At 51.6% G+C, this 19,795-nt stretch overlaps 2 protein-coding genes across 2 annotated transcripts; one reads left to right on the top strand and one right to left on the bottom strand.

Moving 5' to 3' along the window:
• The first annotated feature begins 4,369 nt into the window (after positions 1 to 4,369).
• Positions 4,370 to 9,841, top strand: Spmip8 (sperm microtubule inner protein 8). Its single transcript, XM_060392160.1, is given in 5 exon segments — positions 4,370 to 4,720; positions 8,739 to 8,800; positions 9,050 to 9,224; positions 9,520 to 9,637; positions 9,639 to 9,841. Coding segments are annotated over 5 exon segments (717 nt in total). The 5' UTR covers positions 4,370 to 4,476; the 3' UTR covers positions 9,757 to 9,841.
• Positions 9,842 to 11,518: 1,677 nt separating this feature from the next.
• Znf319 (zinc finger protein 319) lies at positions 11,519 to 19,606 on the bottom strand. The gene is made up of 2 exons (XM_021641587.2): positions 19,324 to 19,606; positions 11,519 to 17,623 (listed from the first exon to the last, which is right to left on the bottom strand). The coding sequence occupies exon 2, from the start codon at positions 17,381 to 17,383 to the stop codon at positions 15,638 to 15,640; it is 1,746 nt and encodes a 581-aa protein (XP_021497262.1). The 5' UTR covers positions 17,384 to 17,623; positions 19,324 to 19,606; the 3' UTR covers positions 11,519 to 15,637.
• Between the last annotated feature and the right edge of the window lie 189 nt (positions 19,607 to 19,795).

Here is a 19,795-nt window from a genome sequence, read left to right as displayed (position 1 = left end):
TGTAACCACATTCCCAGATACACCCATAAGTCATGCTTCACCAATGATCTAGTTCCTAATCAGCCAAGTTATACCCAAAATTAACAGTCTTGACCATTACAGATTCCAAGACCTGGCTTATAACTAACTGCATTGGTAAACTGAGGCTGGACTCTCAGGAGAGATACCAACCCAGGAGGTAGAGGAGATGCAAAGGGCAGTGGCCCAGGGGAGGGGGGCTCCGTGATATAGCAGCACCTGGGTCATTTCTAGGGTCATGAGATGTTCAGTGAGGGGCAGAGATTTAACCTGACCATCTGGAGCTCTTACTGTGTGCCTAGCTGTGGGCCAACCCTTAGCATGTTGAATGAAACTGGCTTCGAGCTTCCTCCACAGCCCATTGTCCCAAGGCATACTGTAATAGAACACCTTAAACCCAGCAGTTACAAGCAACAAAAAAGTACTGTTCACTGCTGCAGAGAAGAGGCCTGTTCTCTTCTGGGAAGCACCTGTTGGTCCTAGGTGGTGATGTCTGTCTGACTCCCAGCCATGGGCACCAAGCTTTTTTCCACCTTGCACTGTAAACCACATTGCTCTGAGCGTCTGCATGCAAGGCTTTATGGCACCTGTTCACCGAAGTTCATTCTGAGGGACCAGTGAGGTCATCAGGCTTACTTACAGAGCATGGGTGAGGGCTATATTTCTGGAACGTGGGTGCTCCTCCCCCAAGAATCTACACCAGAAAGTCTTTACCCAGCAGGAATGAAGACTTTCTTTTAGTTGCACAGATGGAGGTGCATGGCTGCCCCACCTGATGGGGTCTTCCTTCATCTTAGCCCCTCCAAGGCCACATTTAGTTAGACCAGAGTTGTCTATGTCAGGTGGTAGGGGGTGGCTGCACACCACACACACACACACACACACACACACACACACACACACACACGAGAGAGAGAGAGAGAGAGAGAGAGAGAGAGAGAGAGAGAGTGCCTTATGACTCTCTCCACCCTTCAGGGGATGCAAACTGCCAACAAGCCCAGCTGGCATGATCTTTTGCAAGTTGGCACAGCAGAACTCCCCCAGATGGCAGCTGTTTGTCTTGGATACAGCCGTGTACAACACAGGGTCACGCAGCATGTACCCATGGCTAGATTTGAACTCAGCCTCTGGAGTCTAGGATTAGAGCTGTATGCCAGCATGCCTAGTTCATATTCCATTTTTAAGATACCACTAAACACTTTTTTTAAAGATTTATTTATTTGGTTGTTTGTTTCATATAAAGTGTTTTGTCTGCATGTGTGCCTGCACACCAGATCTCATTATAGATAGTTGTGAGCAGCCATGTAGTTGCTGGGAATTGAACTCAGGACCTCTAGAAGAGCAGGCAGTGCTCCTAACCTACAGCCCAAGATATTGTTTCTAAATAAACTTGCTTGGCATAAGGCATGTCGCAGGCCATGTTGGTGTCTGAGGTCTGTGCTGCCGCTGGAGGCCATGCTGGTATTCGTGGTCTGGCTGGCACCTCATGCCATGCCAGTGTCCATGGTTCTTGCTGCCACCCGACCATGTGGATGTCCCCAGTCTGCACTGCCACCACAAGCCACGCCAGTGTTTATGACCCATGCTGCTGCTGGAGGCCATGCCGATGCAGCACTTGCTTGCTGCCACTGCAGGCTATGCCACATAGCCTGTGGTCCTCGCTGCCCCCGGAGGTTGGTGTTCATAGTCTGTGCTGCTGTGGCTGCCATGGGTAAGGAAGCTTCCCTGGCCATGGTATCGATGACTACATCTCTGACTCACGGCAACTTCGGGTGAAATCTCCTTTTCCAGCTTCTCAGGCTTCTGCTCCCTCCTGTGCTTCTCATGTTACCTGTGTCCTGCGTGCCCTGTACCTATAGCCTGCAGGATGGGCACAGGGCACAGCAGGAACAGGACTGGACATGAGCGGTAGGGATTTTTTTGGCACCTGTGTTAAAGGCAGCTTCTGTAAGACCCCCAGAAAATGGCACGTGGTAGTGTGCTCAGAGTGACAGGGGCTGCTGCACTACAGGGTTGGGGTAGGTCTCAATGCAGAAATTACTAAATTACGGGTTTATATACTTTCTGTATTTTTTTTTAATTTGGCCTTTTGAAACAGGGTCACTCTATGTATGCCTGGCAGCCCTGAAACTCACTCTGTAGACCAGGCTGGTTTTGAACTCAGAGATCCCCCTGCATCTGCCTCTCGAGTACTGGGATTAAAGATGTGTGCCACTATGCTCAGTTATTGTCTAACTTTAAAAAGAGTTTGGCCTTGCCAGGCAGTAGTGGCACATGCCTTTAAATCAGCACTCGGGATATCTGAGTTTGAGGCCAGCCTGGTCTACAAAGTGAGTTCCAGGACAGCCAAGGCTACACAGAGAAACCCTGTCTTGGAAACAAAACAAAACAAAACAAACAAACAGGCGTTGGACCTTAGGTTGGGATAGGATAAGCACTGGGCAAGTTTCTTTAAAAAAACTTAGGGTGTTTTCTTAAGTTCCTGGATCCCTATAGAAGAGCAGCACCCAAATATTACAGGAGCCTAACCACAGGGAATTTAAATGGCAGGTTTAGCATTTATGCAAAATGCTAAATTTATGCAGGTAGATGCAAATCATATGCCAATATATGCAAAAGAATAGGCAGCCCAAGATTCCAAACCCTGGGACGTCTTGCTCAAATTTCAGGGCTTCAGTATTCTGGGTTAGGGTACCCATAGCCTGGCTTTCCTGGGAGGGAGGGAGGCTGCAGCTCCCCAGGTGGTGGGGTGGGGTAGAATGGGGGTGGGGTGGAGTATCACCTGCTAATCCCTGGCCTGCTGAGGCCACCACTCTGCCTGATCCCTCCCCTGACCTCACAGCCTGGCTAATCTCTACCCGCAAAGACCAAAGACAGTATGGCCTCCTCTTCCCTGAGATTCACAGGACAGGGGTCCCTCCAGGCTTCCAAGCAGCCCTGTTGCAGAGCCTAAGGTACCTGCTTAACACCAACAGTACTCTTGAGGTCCAGAGAGAGTCAGCAGTAACTAGAACATCATTGCTGTGATGAAACACTATGACCAAAGCAAGTTGGAGAGGAAAGGGTTTATTCGGCTAATACTTCCTTGTCACTGTGATCACTGAAGGAAGTCAGGACAGAAACTCAAACAGGACAGGAACCTGGAGGCAGGAGCTGATGCAGAAGCCAGGAAGGAGTGCTGCTTACTTATTTGCTCCACTTAGCTTGCTCAGCCTTTCTTATAGAACCCAGGACCACCAGCCCAGGACAGCACCACCCACCCTGGGCTGGGTCCTCCACCAATCACTAATTAAGAAAAGGCCCTACAGGCTTGCCTATAGCTGATCTTATGGAGGCATTTCTCAGTTGGGGCTCCCTCCTCTCAGATGACTATAGCTTGTGTCAGCACAGTGACACAGGTCACCTCCACAGAGCCCCAGTTCTGACATTTTCCAAGATGGAGACCCCAGGCTTCAGGGAATGGGTGTCCAATGCCTGGGGATCCTGGCAGCCTGTGTTGCCCAGGGTTACCAGAGAACTGTGCCCTCACAATCAGGCTGTTATGAGCATCGTCTCCGTGGTGTTCCTTGTTCCAAAGTTGCCCTCAAGGCCTGCCTACCTCCTTTCCTCTGCCCACTGAGCAGCTGAGTAGAAGGTTCTTACCTGCCTGTGCACGTGGGCCAGTGCCCTGCAGATGAGGTAGTGGATTTGAGTAGATGGCAGCAGGGAGCTCTCTCTTCCTCTCTCTCCCTGTTCTACCACTATCTTTCCTCATGTATTTTGGTCTCTCAGACAGCTTTCCCATACTTTATCATAATGCCCCTTCCTGATCCTCCATAGTCACGTTCCTCTCTCTTCCTGCCTACCTAGCCCCCATCTCTATTTATCACCTTTAACTTGGAGTTTCGGAAGTAGAATCAACAAATTCTCACTAAATGACTGAAAAGCGGGGGAGGGGCGGGGCGGGGCCAGCCTCCAGGGAATATCTGCTTTTTAAAAAGAGAAGTCCTGGGTAACCATCCATCTTTTTCTAAATCAGATCTGTCATGTTTCTCTCCTTTCTTTAAAATGGTCTCATCTGTCTGTAGCGTTTGTGGCAAATGCTAGGTTTAGTCTAGGAAAATCCAGAGTAGGCTATCTAGCATTATAAGCCACACAGCACCCTAAGCTACATTCTAAATGGCTTTGCTGTTGCCTTTTCCTGTTCAATATTTAAGTTTCACTTCATGTAGAGAGTTCCTCGAGCATCTCCGGTCCTCCTGATCCACACACACTCTGTCCTGACCTACCTCACAGCCCCGGGGGCAGTGTGTGGGGTGGGGAGGTTGCATGTGCACACACACGCAGCACACACATTATCTGTCGTTCGGATGTCCCTGCTGCCCCATGGGGAAACTTCTGAAAAGCCAGCCTGCACACAGAAGATAATAAATGCTTGATGGATAGTTAAAGCAATGTAGGCCAAGGGTGTGTGCCTGTATGGAAGGGTACCTGACTCAGCCCCTCTGCTCCCCAGCCATGGCCCACATCATTGACCTATCACCCTGTGATGATGGCTCCCCAGCCATGCTGTTCCGGAGAGAGCTCGCCTGTCGCCCTCTCGCTGGTGTGAAGCACCAGCTCTACCACCCGGCCCTGCCCACACTTCGTCGCATGGACATGGACACTGTCAAGTGCTGCCTCCCAGACGAGCACTGTCAAACTTCAACCTACTGCTCCAAAGGTCAGGCCATGTCACCCCCAGCAGCCAAGAGTCTTTTGTTTGCCTTTGGAGCAAGGGTGCCTGGCAAAATGGAGATCTTGGAAGAAAAGGCTGGGGACAAGTGGGAGATGAAAAAATGAGGGAGGGCAGTCCAGCTTCCGGAAAGATCCTCCAAGGTCTGGCCTCTACTTCCTGAGCAGAAAAATGGGGACAGGGACAGGGCCTGCCTCCCCTGACAATGTGAGGCAATATGAAGGATGAGGAGCAAGGTACCTGGCGCTGCATGACCCATCAACAGATTTATTTCCTTTAGGCTTAACAAAATAAGATTTCCTTGGCATGCAGTTGTGGTCCCAACATGTAGCCCAGGCTGGCCTTAAACTGTGCTTGCTCTTCCTGTCTCCGATCATGCCTGATCATACTGGTCTAAGTCATGTGGTGGAAGAGTGCTCATGTGGGGGGGGGGGGTGTGCGCGCGCACATAGAGTTCAGAGAATAACCTCTAGTGGTGTTTTCAGTTCCTGTTCACCATGGTTTTTGAGATAGTGTCTCATTCTAGCCTGGAGTTCACCAGGTAGAATAGGCTGACTGGCCAGCAAAACCCCATGATCCTCCTGCCTTCTCCCCATACTAGGTTGGTGCTGGCACCAGACCTTGGGTCCTGTGCTTACACAGCGAGACCCTTACTGACTGAGTTATCTCCCCTGCACCACCATTTCCTTGAGACTTGCTACGTTGTCCTGGCTGACCTTGAACTCCTGGGCTGGAGCTATCCTCCCTGCTAACCTCCGGATGAGTGGGGATGGGTGGCCCAACCACCACGCTCAATACAGACACAATCCTTTTGCTCCTGGGCTTTCTATGAAGAGATTTTCAAGTGGAAAAGAGTTTGAAGGGTAGCGATGTGAGCACCCTCTCCCACCGCCCACCCAAAGTCTGTTTCAGCATGCTTGTGTTTACACGCCATCTCTCTTGTTCTCTTCCCTGGCTTTATCTTTCTCTTTCCCTGCTCTCTTTTAACCCCCTTTCCTCCTCCTCCTCCTCCTCCTCCTCCTCCTCCTCCTCCTCTTTCTTTTCTCCTTTCTCTCTTCCTTCATATTCACACATATGTTCATGCAAAACTTTGCCAGGTAGCTCCCAATGACAAGGTTAGCCGCCTACATGACATGATACCGTATCTAGGAAAGTAAACGATAATCCACAACATCTAATGACCAACACACCTTAAAATCTCCCCTGTCTCCAAGTATGTCTTTTATAGCTTGAAATGGAAAGGGGATTGAATCTAGGTTTAGGCATAAGTTGTTAAGTCTTGAGCCTTATTAGCATAAAAAATTTCCATCTATTTCCATTTCTTCCTGTATATTGACTTTTTATTATAATTTATTTAAGATTGAGATTACATTTTCCCCCTTCACTTTTCTCCCTTCAAATCCTCCCATGTACTTCCCTTTGCTCTCTCTAAAACTCGTGACCTCTTTTTCTTGTTGCTACATACATACATATTTCTAAATACAATGTGCTCAGTCAGTATACTGTTATACAGATGTATGTTTTCAGGCCTGACCACTCAGTATTGGATAACCAGGTGTGTGCTCTTCCCTGGAAAGACTTTGCTCCCACTCTCAGCATTTCTTACTTGCCTGTAGTTCTTTGTCTATGGTTGAGGCCTTGTGACCTTTCCTGCTTCTATGTCTATTGGTGTCATCCTTGTTCAGGTCATGTATAGGCAGCCATATTGGTGAGCTTTATATTCAGCTTCTTTGAATACAAATATACATATATATTTTTATACAATGACTTACATGTATTATAAATATTTTTTATGTAGTTAAATAATAGTATGATTCCTTATGCCTTTCCAGGCATCCTTACTGTTATTTTACAACACTCTCCCTCCTCCTTCTGTATTTTATCTTTTTCCCCCTCCCTAATTAATGTTCCTCTATTTTTCCCATTTCCTCCCCTATTGTCCCCCACCATCCTGTGGTCTCTTTTTGTTTCCCTGGTTTCTGCAGTTACTCCAGGTTACATACTCACAACCAAAGACTTCAAGTTAGAAACCTCGGGTGAGAGAGAATTGTGACATTTGCCTTTCTGGGTTTTGGTTACCTCACTCAACATGATCCTTCCTAGTTCCATCTGTCTACCCAACCAGACCCTGAAAAAGAATGTACTATTGACTTTTTAAAGGGGTCCGAACAGCAGTGCCGTAGACTGTTCTATGCGGTGAGTCTCAGCAATCGTTTCCGGGGTATTCTTTATGTTGTTGTTTTTGTTTTTCTGAACAGGGTTTCTCTGTGTGGCCTTGGCTGTCTTGGACTCACTTTGTAGACCAGGCAGGTCTCAAACTCACAGAGATCTGACTGCCTATCTCTCCCTGGAATCACAGGCAGGCGGCTCTATGGTGTTCTTCACTTTGTTAAACAAAAGCTGGGTCTAAAGCGGGGTTACCCATGGTCAGACTTTCACCAGTGACCTAATACTGTAAGAGGGGCATGAAATACCTTTGTTGTTGTCGTTCTGGGGATTGAAGACAAGGTCTTAGACAAGCTAGGCAAGTTCTGTACCATGGAGCTATACCCCAGCTCACTATACGGTCCACACTAGTCTCAAACACACAATCCTCCTGCCTTGGCTCTAAGTGCTAGAATTAAAGATAGGCACCACAACACCCTGCTTTCAAGTTATTCTCAGCAGTTCCCTCGTGCAAATGGAGTTCGGTGCGTTTGGTTCAATGACAGACACTTGCATTCTTTTCCTGTTACAGAAATGAAAATAGGTCACCTTCTTATAACATCATTTGTGCAATGCTAGACTGTGGGGTCAAAGAACATGTATATATTCATAATTATGCTAAGTCTGTAGGCTCTCGTCAGTTCACACAGCTTCTGTTGATGTATGTTGAGGAACCTATCTCTTAAAGCTGTACTGACTTTTGCATTGTTCCCAATCTGGCCTAATAAGTGGAAGAAATATCTTTTTGTTGCTTTGTTTTGTTTTTTGAGAGAGAGTTTCTCTGTGTAGCCTTGGCTATCCTGGACTGGGAGAAATATCTTAATGTAGTTTAAATGTGCATTTATCTTGTCAATGAAACTGGGTGTCTTTTCATATGTTTAGGAGCCATGAAGCCCAGGGAGACAGGGTTTCTCTGTATAATAGCCCTGGCTGACCTGGACTCACTTTGTAGCCCAGGCTGGCCTTGAACTCACAGAGATCCACCTGCCTCTGCCTCCTGAGTGCTGGGATTAAAGGCGTGTGCCACCACGGCTGACTCTATATCTAGTATTTGTGCATGAACTTCTTAAACATGTGGTTTATCCATGTTTCTTTACTTTTTTATTTATTTATTTTTTTGGTCTTGATTTCTAGGAGCCCCTCCAACATTAAGGAAATTGCTTCATCCTCATCTGTAAAATCAGTAGAAATATTTCCCCTTTGTCTTTTGATTCCTTTTGTGCTTACTTTTTATCTTATTCACACACACACACACACACACGCAGGCTGGCAGGCCACGGTTCATTCTTGGAGGTTCTTGGAGGTTCAAGGACAACTCTCAGGAGTCAGTTCTCTCCTTCCATCATGTGGGGAGCAGGTATCAAACTCAGATCATCGGGACCAGCAGACAAGTGCCTTTTACCCACTGATCTTTCTTGCTAGCCTGTTAGCATACTTCTAAAATCTTTTCATTGGGATTCTTATGCCTCTTCCTCCCTACTCCACCCCAGTACCTTCCAATACCCCAACACCCCAGGAGAAGAAACAAGTTAAAGGGGAAGGGAGACACAGACCTCTTTAAACTTAGTTCTTGTTGGTTAGGATCATTGAGTTCCTCGGGGAAAGTCTAATTTTTGTTTCAAGATTGGCCTTAAACTTACAGAGATCTATCTATTTTTGCCTCCTGAGTGCTGGGAGTAAAGGCATGTGGTATCACACCTAGCAAAACATTTTTCCTCTTAAGGTGTATAGTGTGGTCCAGGCCTCTAGCGTGGGCCTGCCTGTAGGGCTCCAAAGGGATACCTTTATCTTCTTTCAACAGATGACTTTAACAAGGCCAGCTTCACACTTCTAGGGATCCCCAACAAACCCCTGCATTGCCTGGTGAGTTGAGTGTCCTTTGTCCCCAGCCTAGGATGGGCACAGTAGCAGCGTCTATGCAAGGCCCAGGCACCTCTGGTCCAAGGTTCTACTGCCTGAGCATATCCCCAGCTGCCAACCTGGGATCCCACCCCCAACCGGATCCAGGCCCTAGTTTCCTGCACCCCCTCAGTCTAATAGGCCTAATGCCAACCCAGGCCTAGGAAAGATTTTACATCAGCCATTACGGTCCATCAGTTCATCAATCCGTAGGACTTGTCAGGAACTGGACAGAAGCTCTGTCACAAGTACCGTGAGGGAAAGATGGTGCCCATCGTGCCAGGCATCAACCGGGTTGACTGGCCCTGCTTCACACATGCCATTGAAGACTGGTCTAAATTCGTGTCCAAGTCTGACGAGTTCAAGCTGCCTTGTACCAACAAGAGGGGTTAGTCTACCAACTGCAAAGGATGCTCTAAGGAGGGGGAAATCTCCCGTAGTTTGGTGGCACATCTAAATCTGGGAGTGAAAGCCATTGGCCCAGGGACCAGCAGCGCAGGCACAGGGACAGGGAAGGGAGGAGAGGGGAGGGCCCCTGATGTAATTCCACGTAGGGAAGTCACTGGGGTTGGGGCTTGAGTCAAGCAGTGCACGGGCAGGGGGCTTCCTTCAGGGGCGGGGCTTAGATGAGGGCGGACTGGGTTTGTTCGGATATTGGTCCCCAAGGCAGGTTCTCTCCACAGTGGAGGGTTTCAGTGGCTACGCTGTGCGGCACTTGAAGCCGGAGGTGACCCAGAACTGGCGGGTAGGGAAAGATGCACGCAGACGGGGCCTGGGTGGCTGGGAGGGAGCAGCTGCTGGGTTCCTCGCCTCGCAGGCTTACGGGCCCCCATCCCTGCGGTCCACCACAGTTCTGCCTCAACCAGAACCCAAGCCTGGACCGCTATGGACAGATGCCCCTGCCTTTCGACTCGCTGTAAGTGACACTATGCGGAACCCCTTAAAGACCCCCACCCCTGAGCAGAGGAAGGGGAACGTAGCTGTAGGACAGATAATGAATTCCTGCGGGTGCCTGGCACCCCCACGCTCTGGGAGCCGGGGTTCAGCAATATTTTTCTTTCGCAGGAACGCGTTCCGGCGCTTTGGCTCCCACTACAGGTAGAGAATGGCCCCGCCCTGACCGCAGCATGCCACGCCCCCCGAGGAGGCGCGCTTCAGGATGCTGCTGGTGCTCCACACCCAGCTTAATGGGCATGGGCTAGGGATGCATTTCCCACCAGGATTGGCCAAGAGGAGGCCGGAAGGGGGGTACCTGGGAGGGTGGAGGAGGAAGGACCTGCCATCTGCTCCCCTAGCAGGGTAACCCTGGATTAAAGGCTCCCTGCAAGGTGGAAGTGCTGATAGACACTGAGGTGTCTCTCCAGCCAGGCCCTGTGCGAATTGGCAATGCCAAACTCTGTGGTGCGACACCTCCCACTGGCACAGCCAAACACCCTACCTCTTCCTACAGCAAACACTACTGCTTCACCTCTAGCGCATAGCATCCAGGGGGTTGCCTTCTCCAGCCCATATGCGGGAAAACTTTGGTTTTTGTTAGTGTGATGCTAGAGTAGGTTCATACACAACTGCAAACCCAGGAAGCAGTTATCATTGGGGAGGCAGCGAGAAATACTATGAGGTAATTTGGAGGTGAAGAGAATTGCCAAAAATATACAAGAGGAAATAGGGAACCGTCTAAGGTTCTTGGGCACAGACTGGATGGGAACTGTTTCCAGAGCCCTGAGGGTAGAGACGTGGGCTTTGGGGTAGGGAGTGGGAGTGAAGCTAGGGAAAGAAAATTTAATTTTTCTTGCCTCTTTCTCTTTACAGTCGCATCAACTATCTGACACCCTGGCGTTAATCTTTGTGGGGGAAATAGCTGATTCTATTGCTGGACTGTGCCACTTCAAGTCCCCTAGCAGGGCAGAAGGAATATGGTGGCACCTTCCATCTCCTCAGGAGTTCAGTTCAAGAAATAAACCCAATGCTTCCTCAGAGAAGCCCTAGGCCTCTGTGTGAGAGAGTCCTGGAGAGGGAGGGGGAGCCAGAGATGGGGGTCAGGACCACAGATGACAGTTTACCCTTGCCTGCTGTTTGGCAATTCCTAAGGAACGGGAGAGGGTGTGTAGGGGCTGGTGAGGGATGTTTTATGGACTTGGGTAGAGCAACAAGGCCTGAGTCTCAAGCCTAGCTGGGACTGAGGCACAAGGGCAGGCTGGGATCTGGGTTTCCCTAATGGTCCCACCTCTTGCTTGCAAATCCTAACCAAGATCCTGAATTTCTAACTTCCACCTGAGTTTGAGCACTGAGGAAAGGAAGGGTTGAGAGAGGCATCTGACACCTTCAGGAACCCTTACCATACTAGTGTATTTGGGGGGTTTTCCGATACCCAGAGCTTCCCCGAAGGGAAGTGAATAGTTAGTTTTGGGCCCTCTATTTCCCATGAAGCAACAGATTTCAAATATAAACCAGGTAGGGTTGCTTGAAAACATCCTGGGCTCCTCAATGTGCTGCCCTTTTGTGATGGTGAACATGATGGCCTAGGTGCAGGGGAACCCCGGTGAAGAGGGTCTCATAGCCTGGTGCAATGTTAGGACAGCTCTTGGGTCTTCCATTGGTATACATCTAATACCAAGTTCATAAATATGAGATATAAAAACTGTGCCTGAGAATAAAGGGAGTAGAAAGCATAAGCAAAAGCAATTGAGTGTATCCATTTTATTAAGTTTTCAAGTGCTTCACAGGCCCCATGAGGTAAGCCGTTTAAATCCATTTTTATAGCTGGTTAAATAAATGGACTTGGGGGTGAAGAGATGGCTCAGAGGTTGAATGCTGGCTGCTTTTCCAGAGAACCCAGGTTCAGTTCTCAGCACCCACATGGAGGCTCAGAACCATCTTAACTCCAGTTCCTAGGGATGTAACATCCTTTTCTGACCTACAGGTGCACCAGGCACACAGGTGGTGCATCTATCTATATCTATCTACCTGTCTAGATAGATATAGATGCAGGCAAAACACTCATTTGCATAAATCTAAATAAATAGGCTAGAGGGAGTTGTGATTAGCCCTAGATTAGACAGCCGCTGACCAGCAAGGCTGGGATTTGAAGGCAGTTGAGACTGTGACCGTCACATCTACTTCTTTCCTGCTCTGAGGAACACACCAAGAGTGGAGAGGAAAGCAGAGTGTCTTGCTGGGGCTGGAGACATAGGTCTGGCTCTTAGAAGGAAGAGATGTCCCATTAGAAAACTAAGAAGCCAAGACTGGTGGCATACACTGGATGATATGGAGACTGAGGCATGACTGACACCCCAGGAGTTTGAGACTAGCCTGGGAAACAGACACAGAACACTCTCAGATGTACTAGTGGCGGCCACTATCTCATGGTAGCTGTGTTCCTCCCACTCAGCCCCGGGTTACACTGTAGGTGCTGGCTATCTCACGCCTGGGCAGCAGGCACTGAGCCTACCCCTCAGCCCATACTCACTTCTTACGAAGCCCTTTCAACTCACTCATCTGAAGTTGTCTTAAGTCTGGCAGGTGCTCGGTTATGGTCAGGGAGGAAGGAAAGGCAGGAATACAGAGCCAGGGTGGGGCGAGGTCATAGTGAAGAGGGAGATCCCACACCCCTGCCACCGCACACAGACTGACTTTTACCGGATACTACAGCATCTACCTTTGGAGAAAGACTGACAGCAGCCAAGGCTCTTCCTGTGGAGGGGTGGGGGTGACCACTCGCTTGAGGGTGGGATGCAGGTCTTGTCACCAGGCTGAGGGCTTGGGTAGATTCCCATAGGATGGGATGAGGACTGCTCTGGAGAAGTGCAGATTGGAGATGACCTTTCATGACAGTGCTAGGATGCGCAAGCCGTTAAGGACCTACCTCTCTCTCTTCCTGCATGGGAAGGTAGACATCAGCTTGGATAGAGGGGCTGAGTACCCGCTGGGGTCAGGGGGGGGGTTGTTGCCTTGATTCCCTGGCCAGACTGGGTGCCAGAACAGTCCTGACCAGAAAAGTGACCTGGAGCCAGACTGTCAGGGATGTCCTGGCCACACTGTCTTTCATATGTGTGCAGCTCTAGGCCACTTAGCACTGTGTGTCTTAGACAATCCCTCAGACTCCAAATGGTATGGACAAAGGCTGTTCAGGCCTACCCTGCCCACCAAGTGGAGTTTTATCCAGGCCACACAACTAGAAAATAAGTTGGCCCTTGAAACTGGCACAGATAAAAAGGTCCCCTGCTCTTGGCTGCTGAGTGCTAGCAGCCTATGGGAAGGAATCTTCTGGATTCTCAGGAGCCATATAGAGAATGGGAGAAGCATGGGGTCCAGTCACAATTTTAAGAACATTTGTCATATGGGCAGCTCCATGTCCTTTGAACTTTCTAATCTTATCTAGAACAGGGTGTCCTTGGTTCTCAAATGCCAGGCTGAGGACCATTTTTCCGTCTCTTCAGCCTCACTCTGGCCTTTGAGAAGTGGAAAGCATGTGAGTTTCAGATGGACTGCGGGAGGGGGGGAGCAAGGATGGAGTACGTAGAAATGTATGGAAGGACTGAGGTAAAGGGTACTGGGCTTGGTCTACAGAGGGGGATCACCGTAGGGCAGACCAAATGGATAAGTGGGCCAGCCAGGCTAAGGGGATCCACCACTATTGCAGAGAGCACCAGAGTAAAAAAAAAAAAAAATTTTTTTTTTTTTTGGCCACCTCCAGCTTCTGGCCTTTCATGAGCTGCTGATCTCTCACAGTCCAGCTCCCTCCTCAAGAGCTACTGCTAAACCTTAAAATCAGGTGGAGTGAGGTATATTGCTTTGGTGCCTGTCAGCCTGTCAACAGCTTCTCCCCAGAGTCCCTACGATGAGTCCATGCAATTCTCCCAACAGCTAGATAAGTTAACCACCCACTAAGTTTTTTGACAGATGAGGCGACTGACCCAAAGAGGTTAAGTGACCAGGCCAAGGTCACACAGCCCAGAAGCCTCAAAGCTCAGGATTCAAGCCTAGACCCAATCTGGTACTCTGGTCTGTATCACTCTCAGCCTCTGCACCTCCCATCATTCCCTCTGGAAAGAACGAGTGAAGAGCTGGGGGCTGCACTGTCAATGTCTTTACTTTTAGAGCACACATCAAGCTCACTGTAGAGTAACATCAAAAGTGGCTGCCTAAAATGGAGTCATTCTTTTTAAATTCCAAACTCATATTTATATATGATCCAAAATGACATGAAATTAAGCTATACAATGTTATGAATAGTATAACAAATTGCTTTTAGAATGTAAAATGGAAGGAAAAAAATAGCAGTTAGGACTGAGTTCCAGTCTTTTGAGGCTTTTGTGACCAAGAGTCAGCCCAAGGTAAATGCTAACCTGTCTCTGTGGACACAGGACAGAACCTGGGAGACAGAGCAGGTGCATGTGGCCAGCTGGACTTTTTAAGATAAGAGGTGAGGTGATGTACTCCTAGCCATCAGGCCCTTGGTTTGGGTCCTGGTCAGTCTTCTTTCAAGACTCATGGATAGGGAGAGGGGGCTGGCTAAAAAGGGCATGGTCAGGGCTGGGTTCAGAACGATGACTTTGACAACAAAGGTCCCCCAGGCTCTTGAGGTGGCTCTAGCTGTCAAGTGATGGTGGCTGACCATGTGCCCGCCAAGAATGCTGCCTACTAGGCTCCTCTATCCTTGTATCTCCACGCTTGCTATTAGAGGCAGGTTGTCAGCAGTCAAAGACCTAGGGGTACTCTAGGACTCTAAGGACAGAAGGTTGTTTTGGCAACAGAAGATCCTTAGGGCCCAAGCCCACAGCCAGACTGACGGCTCAGGGTTACCAGACTGGGCTAGAGGGGCTCTGTGGGGTCAGAGGCCATTCCTCATCCTGGGCACCCAGGACTCTATATGGCCCTTAGGCAGGACTGGAACAAACTGAGGCTATGACTCTGAGCCCCAGACACCTAGGATCACACAATTTGGGAAGAAGGGACCTGCTCTTATCTGCTGGAGAAATCGTGGGCTTGGTCCTCTTTCCCCATCCCAGGGATGGGGTACAAGGGGGACCAACAGTCCTATCCCTCCACAGCAGCAGCTCTACTAAGGGCACATTCATCCCTGCACCTACTCACAGGCAGGAGGGGGGAGGGGCTTCCACCGACCCAGGACTGCTCTTAGCACGCAGCTGCTTGGCCCTTTCCCTGTGGACAGCACTGGATGAGCTGAGGGTGCTGTTAAGTGTTTCTGCTTCCCCTACCCTGACTGGGTCCCTAGTCCCCAAGCAGACCCAGCCCAAAGACTCCTATCCTATATATCCAACCACCAGAAACTCGGAATCAAGGAACATCGGTCCTAGCTGGGCAGTCAGAGGATTGTAGCTCATGGTCTAAATTCTAAGTCCCCAGAACTGACACAAAACTGGCCCTCCCTCCCCCACCCCCAGAAAAAAGCACTGGAGGAGAAACCCTGCTTCTCCTTCCCAAGCCACCTGACTTCTCACTAGGCTGTAAGATTTGGGAAAACCGGTTGACATCCCCCATACCTGGGGCAGAGAGGCACCTAGTAACAGGTGGGATTCAAGTTCCCTATAGATAAGGGGTACAGCAGGCTCTCAGAAAGCAAGTCCTGTCACGGAGAAGAGGTTAATGCAATCGGGGTCTGGCCACAGCAGTTTGGCTTCCCCACAGCCGGGCTGGTGCTAGGAGTACTAAACATGGGCACCCTCTACCTGCCCAGAACCCTTTGGTCCTCACTCCAGAGAGGAGAGCTGGTTGACAGGCTTGCGGCCATGTAGCTGCAAGCCAGCGAGACTAGGCAGGGCCGGAGGTGGCGCGGAGGCCCTAGGGCAAACAGGCCGCCACCTGGTAGGCACCCTCCGCGGCTGCAGCAGCAGCGCTGTGCTGGGCACTGTGCTCCTGGAGAAGCGCCACATCCAGGAAGCGTTCGCCACACCACACGCACTTGAACTGCTGCTCACGGGCATGTACTCCCTGGTGCTTGTTGAGGTGCTCGCGCTGCTTGAAGGCTTTATCGCAGTTGGGGCACTTGTAGGGCTTCTCACCCGTGTGCACCCGCCGGTGGCGCTGCAGGTCGGAAGCGTACTTGAAGCGCTTCTCACAGTCCGGACACTTGAGCGGCTTCTCCCGGGTAGGGTCGCAGCGGTGCTGCACGAACTCCGAGGAGGAGAAAAAGCGGCGCTCACACAGGGTACAGCGCAGGGGCTTCTCGGCTGCGGCGCAGTGCGACAGCTGGTGCTTCTGCAGGGCAGATGCCCGCTTGTAGGCCTTGTTACACACCGGGCACTTGAAGGGCCGCTCGGTAGAGTTGGGCAGGCACTTGTGCCGCAGCAGCTCAGCCGACTGGTCGAAGCCCTTCTGGCACACCGGGCACTTGAAGAGAGTCTCCAGGGTGTGGACGTGCTGGTGGTAGAGGAGGTGGCTGGGCTGCCCGAAGCCCTTCTCGCACAGGCCGCACTTGAAGGGCTCCTCCGTCTTGTGCGTGCGCCGGTGCCGCATCAGTGCGTACTGCTGCTTGAAGCCCATGGGGCACAGGTCGCACTTGAAGGGGCGCTCGGCACTGTGCGTGCGCTCGTGCTGCCGCAGGTCCGAGGGCCGCTTGAAGGCCTTCTGGCACTCGCCGCAGCGAAAGGGCCGCTCCCCGCTCGGGGTGCAGGGGTGCTGCAGCAGCTCTGACGACTCTTTGAAATGCAGTTCACACACGTTGCATCGGAACAGATGGTGCTCGCCGGAATGCGCGTACATGTGCCGCACCAGGTGGGAGCGGTGCTTGAAGGTCTTCTCGCAGACAGCGCACTTGTAGGGCCGCTCAGAGCTGTGTGTCCGCTTGTGGTGCACGAGGTGTGAGGACTGACTGAAACTCTTGTCGCACAGCGTGCACTTGTACGGCTTCTCTCCCGTGTGGATCCGCTCGTGCCTTGAGAGCTCCGACAGGTGCTTGAAGGGCTTCTGGCAAATGGTACAGCTATAGGGCTTTTCCGGTTGTTCTGAGGGGGCTACAGTAGTAGTCGGGGGTGCTGGGGGCAGCGATGGGGCAGTAGTGGTGGCTGGCTCAGCAGCCTCGGCTGGCTTGTAGGTCTTATCACAGATGGAGCACTTCACCATGCCAGTGTGGGAGCTGTGGTGCTGGGCCAGAGAGGTGAGCAGCGAGAAGCCCATCTTGCAAACACCGCAGACAAAAGGCTTCTGCTCCGCCTGCACACACTGGTGCTCCAGCAGGTCGGTGGCCTGATGGAATATCTTGAGACACTGTGTGCACTGGAAGGAGCGGTCATGGCCTGCCAGGCACTGGTGCTCGTTTGGGCTGGAGAGGTGTGCCAGATCATGGCCACATACACCACACTTGGGGCCTGGCTCCCCTGCTTGCAGGGGAGCATGCTGTGGGGGTTGCAGTCCCGGGTCAGGTTGCAAGAGTATGCCATAGACAGCACAGCCCAGTGGGTTCTCAGCAGTGCCTGGGGGCAGCGTGTGTTCAGCCAGGGCTGGCGGGGGCTCTGCATGGTGCTGAGGCTGTGGTTGCTGTGGCTGTTGTGGCTGAGTCTGTGGTGGCTGTTGCCAGCTTTCCGACATACTTGGAAAGATGAAACTGGGTTTGGACAGTAACGGCTTCAGTTTCCCAGCTTAAGGTGAACCCAACCCTGAGAAAGAAGCTACCGGCTCTCAGGAACAGACAAGAACCTCACACAAGGCACAGAGGACTGGTCAGATAGCCCTCGTCATTAGGCAAGAAGATAGCCTACAGGACAGGGGGCTCTTCGAGACAGGCTCCCAGCAATGCCAAAAAGGCTCTGCCTTCCCCAGTAATCGGTTCTGTAGGGAAGAGAGACACAGTGAACTTGAGGCAGGAACAAGTGGGCCCTTCCCTTATCTCTCCCCGTGCTGCCCGCAGTCACTGCATGGACACATGATGCTTTAGGCGAGGGAGATGCTCACGGCTAGACCTGCTCCCTTCACATGTTATCAGAGGTATGCTGGCAGCTCCACTCCTCCAGGCAAACAGGAAGGGAGTTATTTCCACACCCATGTTCTTCAGTTCCCCAATCCTTGGGCAGAGCATCTCCATCTAGTTTCCATACGGCCTACTCAGTCAGATGTCTCACAGGGTCTGGGCTGAACTGTCCCTCAAGCCTGCCAGCCCCTTTTACACTGACATGAGAATAGCACTGCTTATGGACCAGAGGATCCTCCAGGAGCAGAAGGAAGCCGCTCCCCCGAGGTATGAGTCCTCGGGCAGAAGGACTCTGGAAGCTACTATTAAGACAATATTAAGGACCACCTAAACCTCCTCTCCTTTGAGGGACTGGTCTACACTCCTCTTCACCCATACTCCAGGCCTTTCCCAGGGCACACATCTCTAGATATTAACAGGGTGAATGGCCTTGCAGGGACCTGAACTCCTGGCACAAAGGGTTAAATGACAGGTTTATAGACACCCCCCCCCACCATGGTACAGCTCCTCCAAGCTGAATTTCTGCCTTCTAGTCGGCTCCCAGAGGAACACAAACAGAAACCCCACATCCTCTGAGTCTTTTGCTGTCAAGTCAAGAAACTGTACTGTTTGCCGGAGTTAAACAGGAGAAAGCACGCCACAGGGTGTTTCTCCTCCAGGTCCAAACATTCACAATAATTAATGCAAAGCAAAGCCCACCCAACCCCAGCAAATCTCTAAGTCACCATTTTGAGGCAGCATAAAATAATCCCAGAGAAAGGGAGAAACTTTTGGAATTTAAAGCAACCCTTGCCAGGTTCTCAGCTCATCTGCCTCTTAGATTTAAAAGTTTGCAAGTTTTCTCTCTAGGAGGAAGAAGGCAGAGAATGCCCTCACATGCCAGCCTGCCTTTTAGCTCTTCCGCTAGAGAAACCTAAGACTCACGCTAAAAGTTGTCATCCTCAGCATCTTCTGGGAGGGGAGGGAACAAGGGGGCTGCTGCTTTGGTGACCAAACAGCTACAGCTGGTCATTTTAGCGTTCCTAAGGCACACAGGAAAGGTGGACTGCTCTATACTCTGTCTGGTCTAGTTGTACCAATCCAACTGTGTTATTTTCCTGGTATGAATGGCTGCCAGCCCCAGCGGCCACCCCCACTCCCACCTCCTGGAGCAACCCCACCGTCTACCCTGAGCTTCCTCCAGGAAGGTGAAGCCCCAGGAGCACTCTCAGATCACTCCGCAAAGGGCAGGAGAGTAGTGGAGGCAAGGCAAGGAGAACCCCCCAACCTGCGCCCCACCCCAGCCTTTCTTCCTCTCCGGGTAACTGAATGAAAACTGATCATCTCCCATCAGGCCCGGTTGGGCTGCCTCCTGTCAGCTCTTGCTCCCGATGGCCCAGCTGCTGAGTCCCGAGAAAGGGTGGTTCGGGCCGAGGAAGGCCCCGAAGCCTCCAACCGTGCCGGGGCAGCAACTATGTTTCCAGGCCCAGCCTGAGCCGCCACAGAGCTCAGGAGGTTCTCCCGGAGTGCAGTAGGCATGGGAGTGGCTCTCAGATGCAGTCCCGGGCGCCCTGCCGCTCACCTGCTCCAGGCCGCCCGTGGGGTCAGGCGCGGGGCGAGCAGAGACCAGCTGCTTTCTCCGCCGCCTCTTTATTCCGGCTCCATCCGCCGCGACGCGGCCTACGCTCCCTGCCAATCCCCAGCCTCGCGTAGCAGAGCAGGGCTGCCCGGGGTCGGGAGACAGGTTTGTGGTGGCCGGAACCGACGAACAGACTCGCGCACTCGGGCTAGCGGAACCGGGGCAGCGGACGGACGGGCGAGCGGACAGACTGACGGTCTTGCAGAGACCGGCGGATAGGCGGGCGGCGCGAGGCCGGGGAGGCGGGGCCGGGGAGGAGGAGCGGCCGCCCGGGCGGAGGCTGCCGACGAGTCCGCTGCGCAGAGCGAGGCCGCCCCCTGGCGGGGACCCTGCGCCCCCGCGGCTCGAGCCTGTGAGTACGGAGGGGCGGGGCTGGAACCTCCGGACGCGCTCGCCGCAGCCCACGGAGCCGAGG

This window comes from Meriones unguiculatus, chromosome 10 (assembly GCF_030254825.1).
Source record: "Meriones unguiculatus strain TT.TT164.6M chromosome 10, Bangor_MerUng_6.1, whole genome shotgun sequence".
Classification (NCBI taxonomy): domain Eukaryota; kingdom Metazoa; phylum Chordata; class Mammalia; order Rodentia; family Muridae; genus Meriones; species Meriones unguiculatus.
This window is presented reverse-complemented; position numbering and strand designations above follow the sequence as displayed.

What these genes read in the sequence shown, in the direction of transcription:
- Znf319 (XM_021641587.2), bottom strand. Translation starts at nt 17,383, where the DNA reads ATGTCGGAAAGCTGGCAACAGCCACCACAGACTCAGCCACAACAGCCA.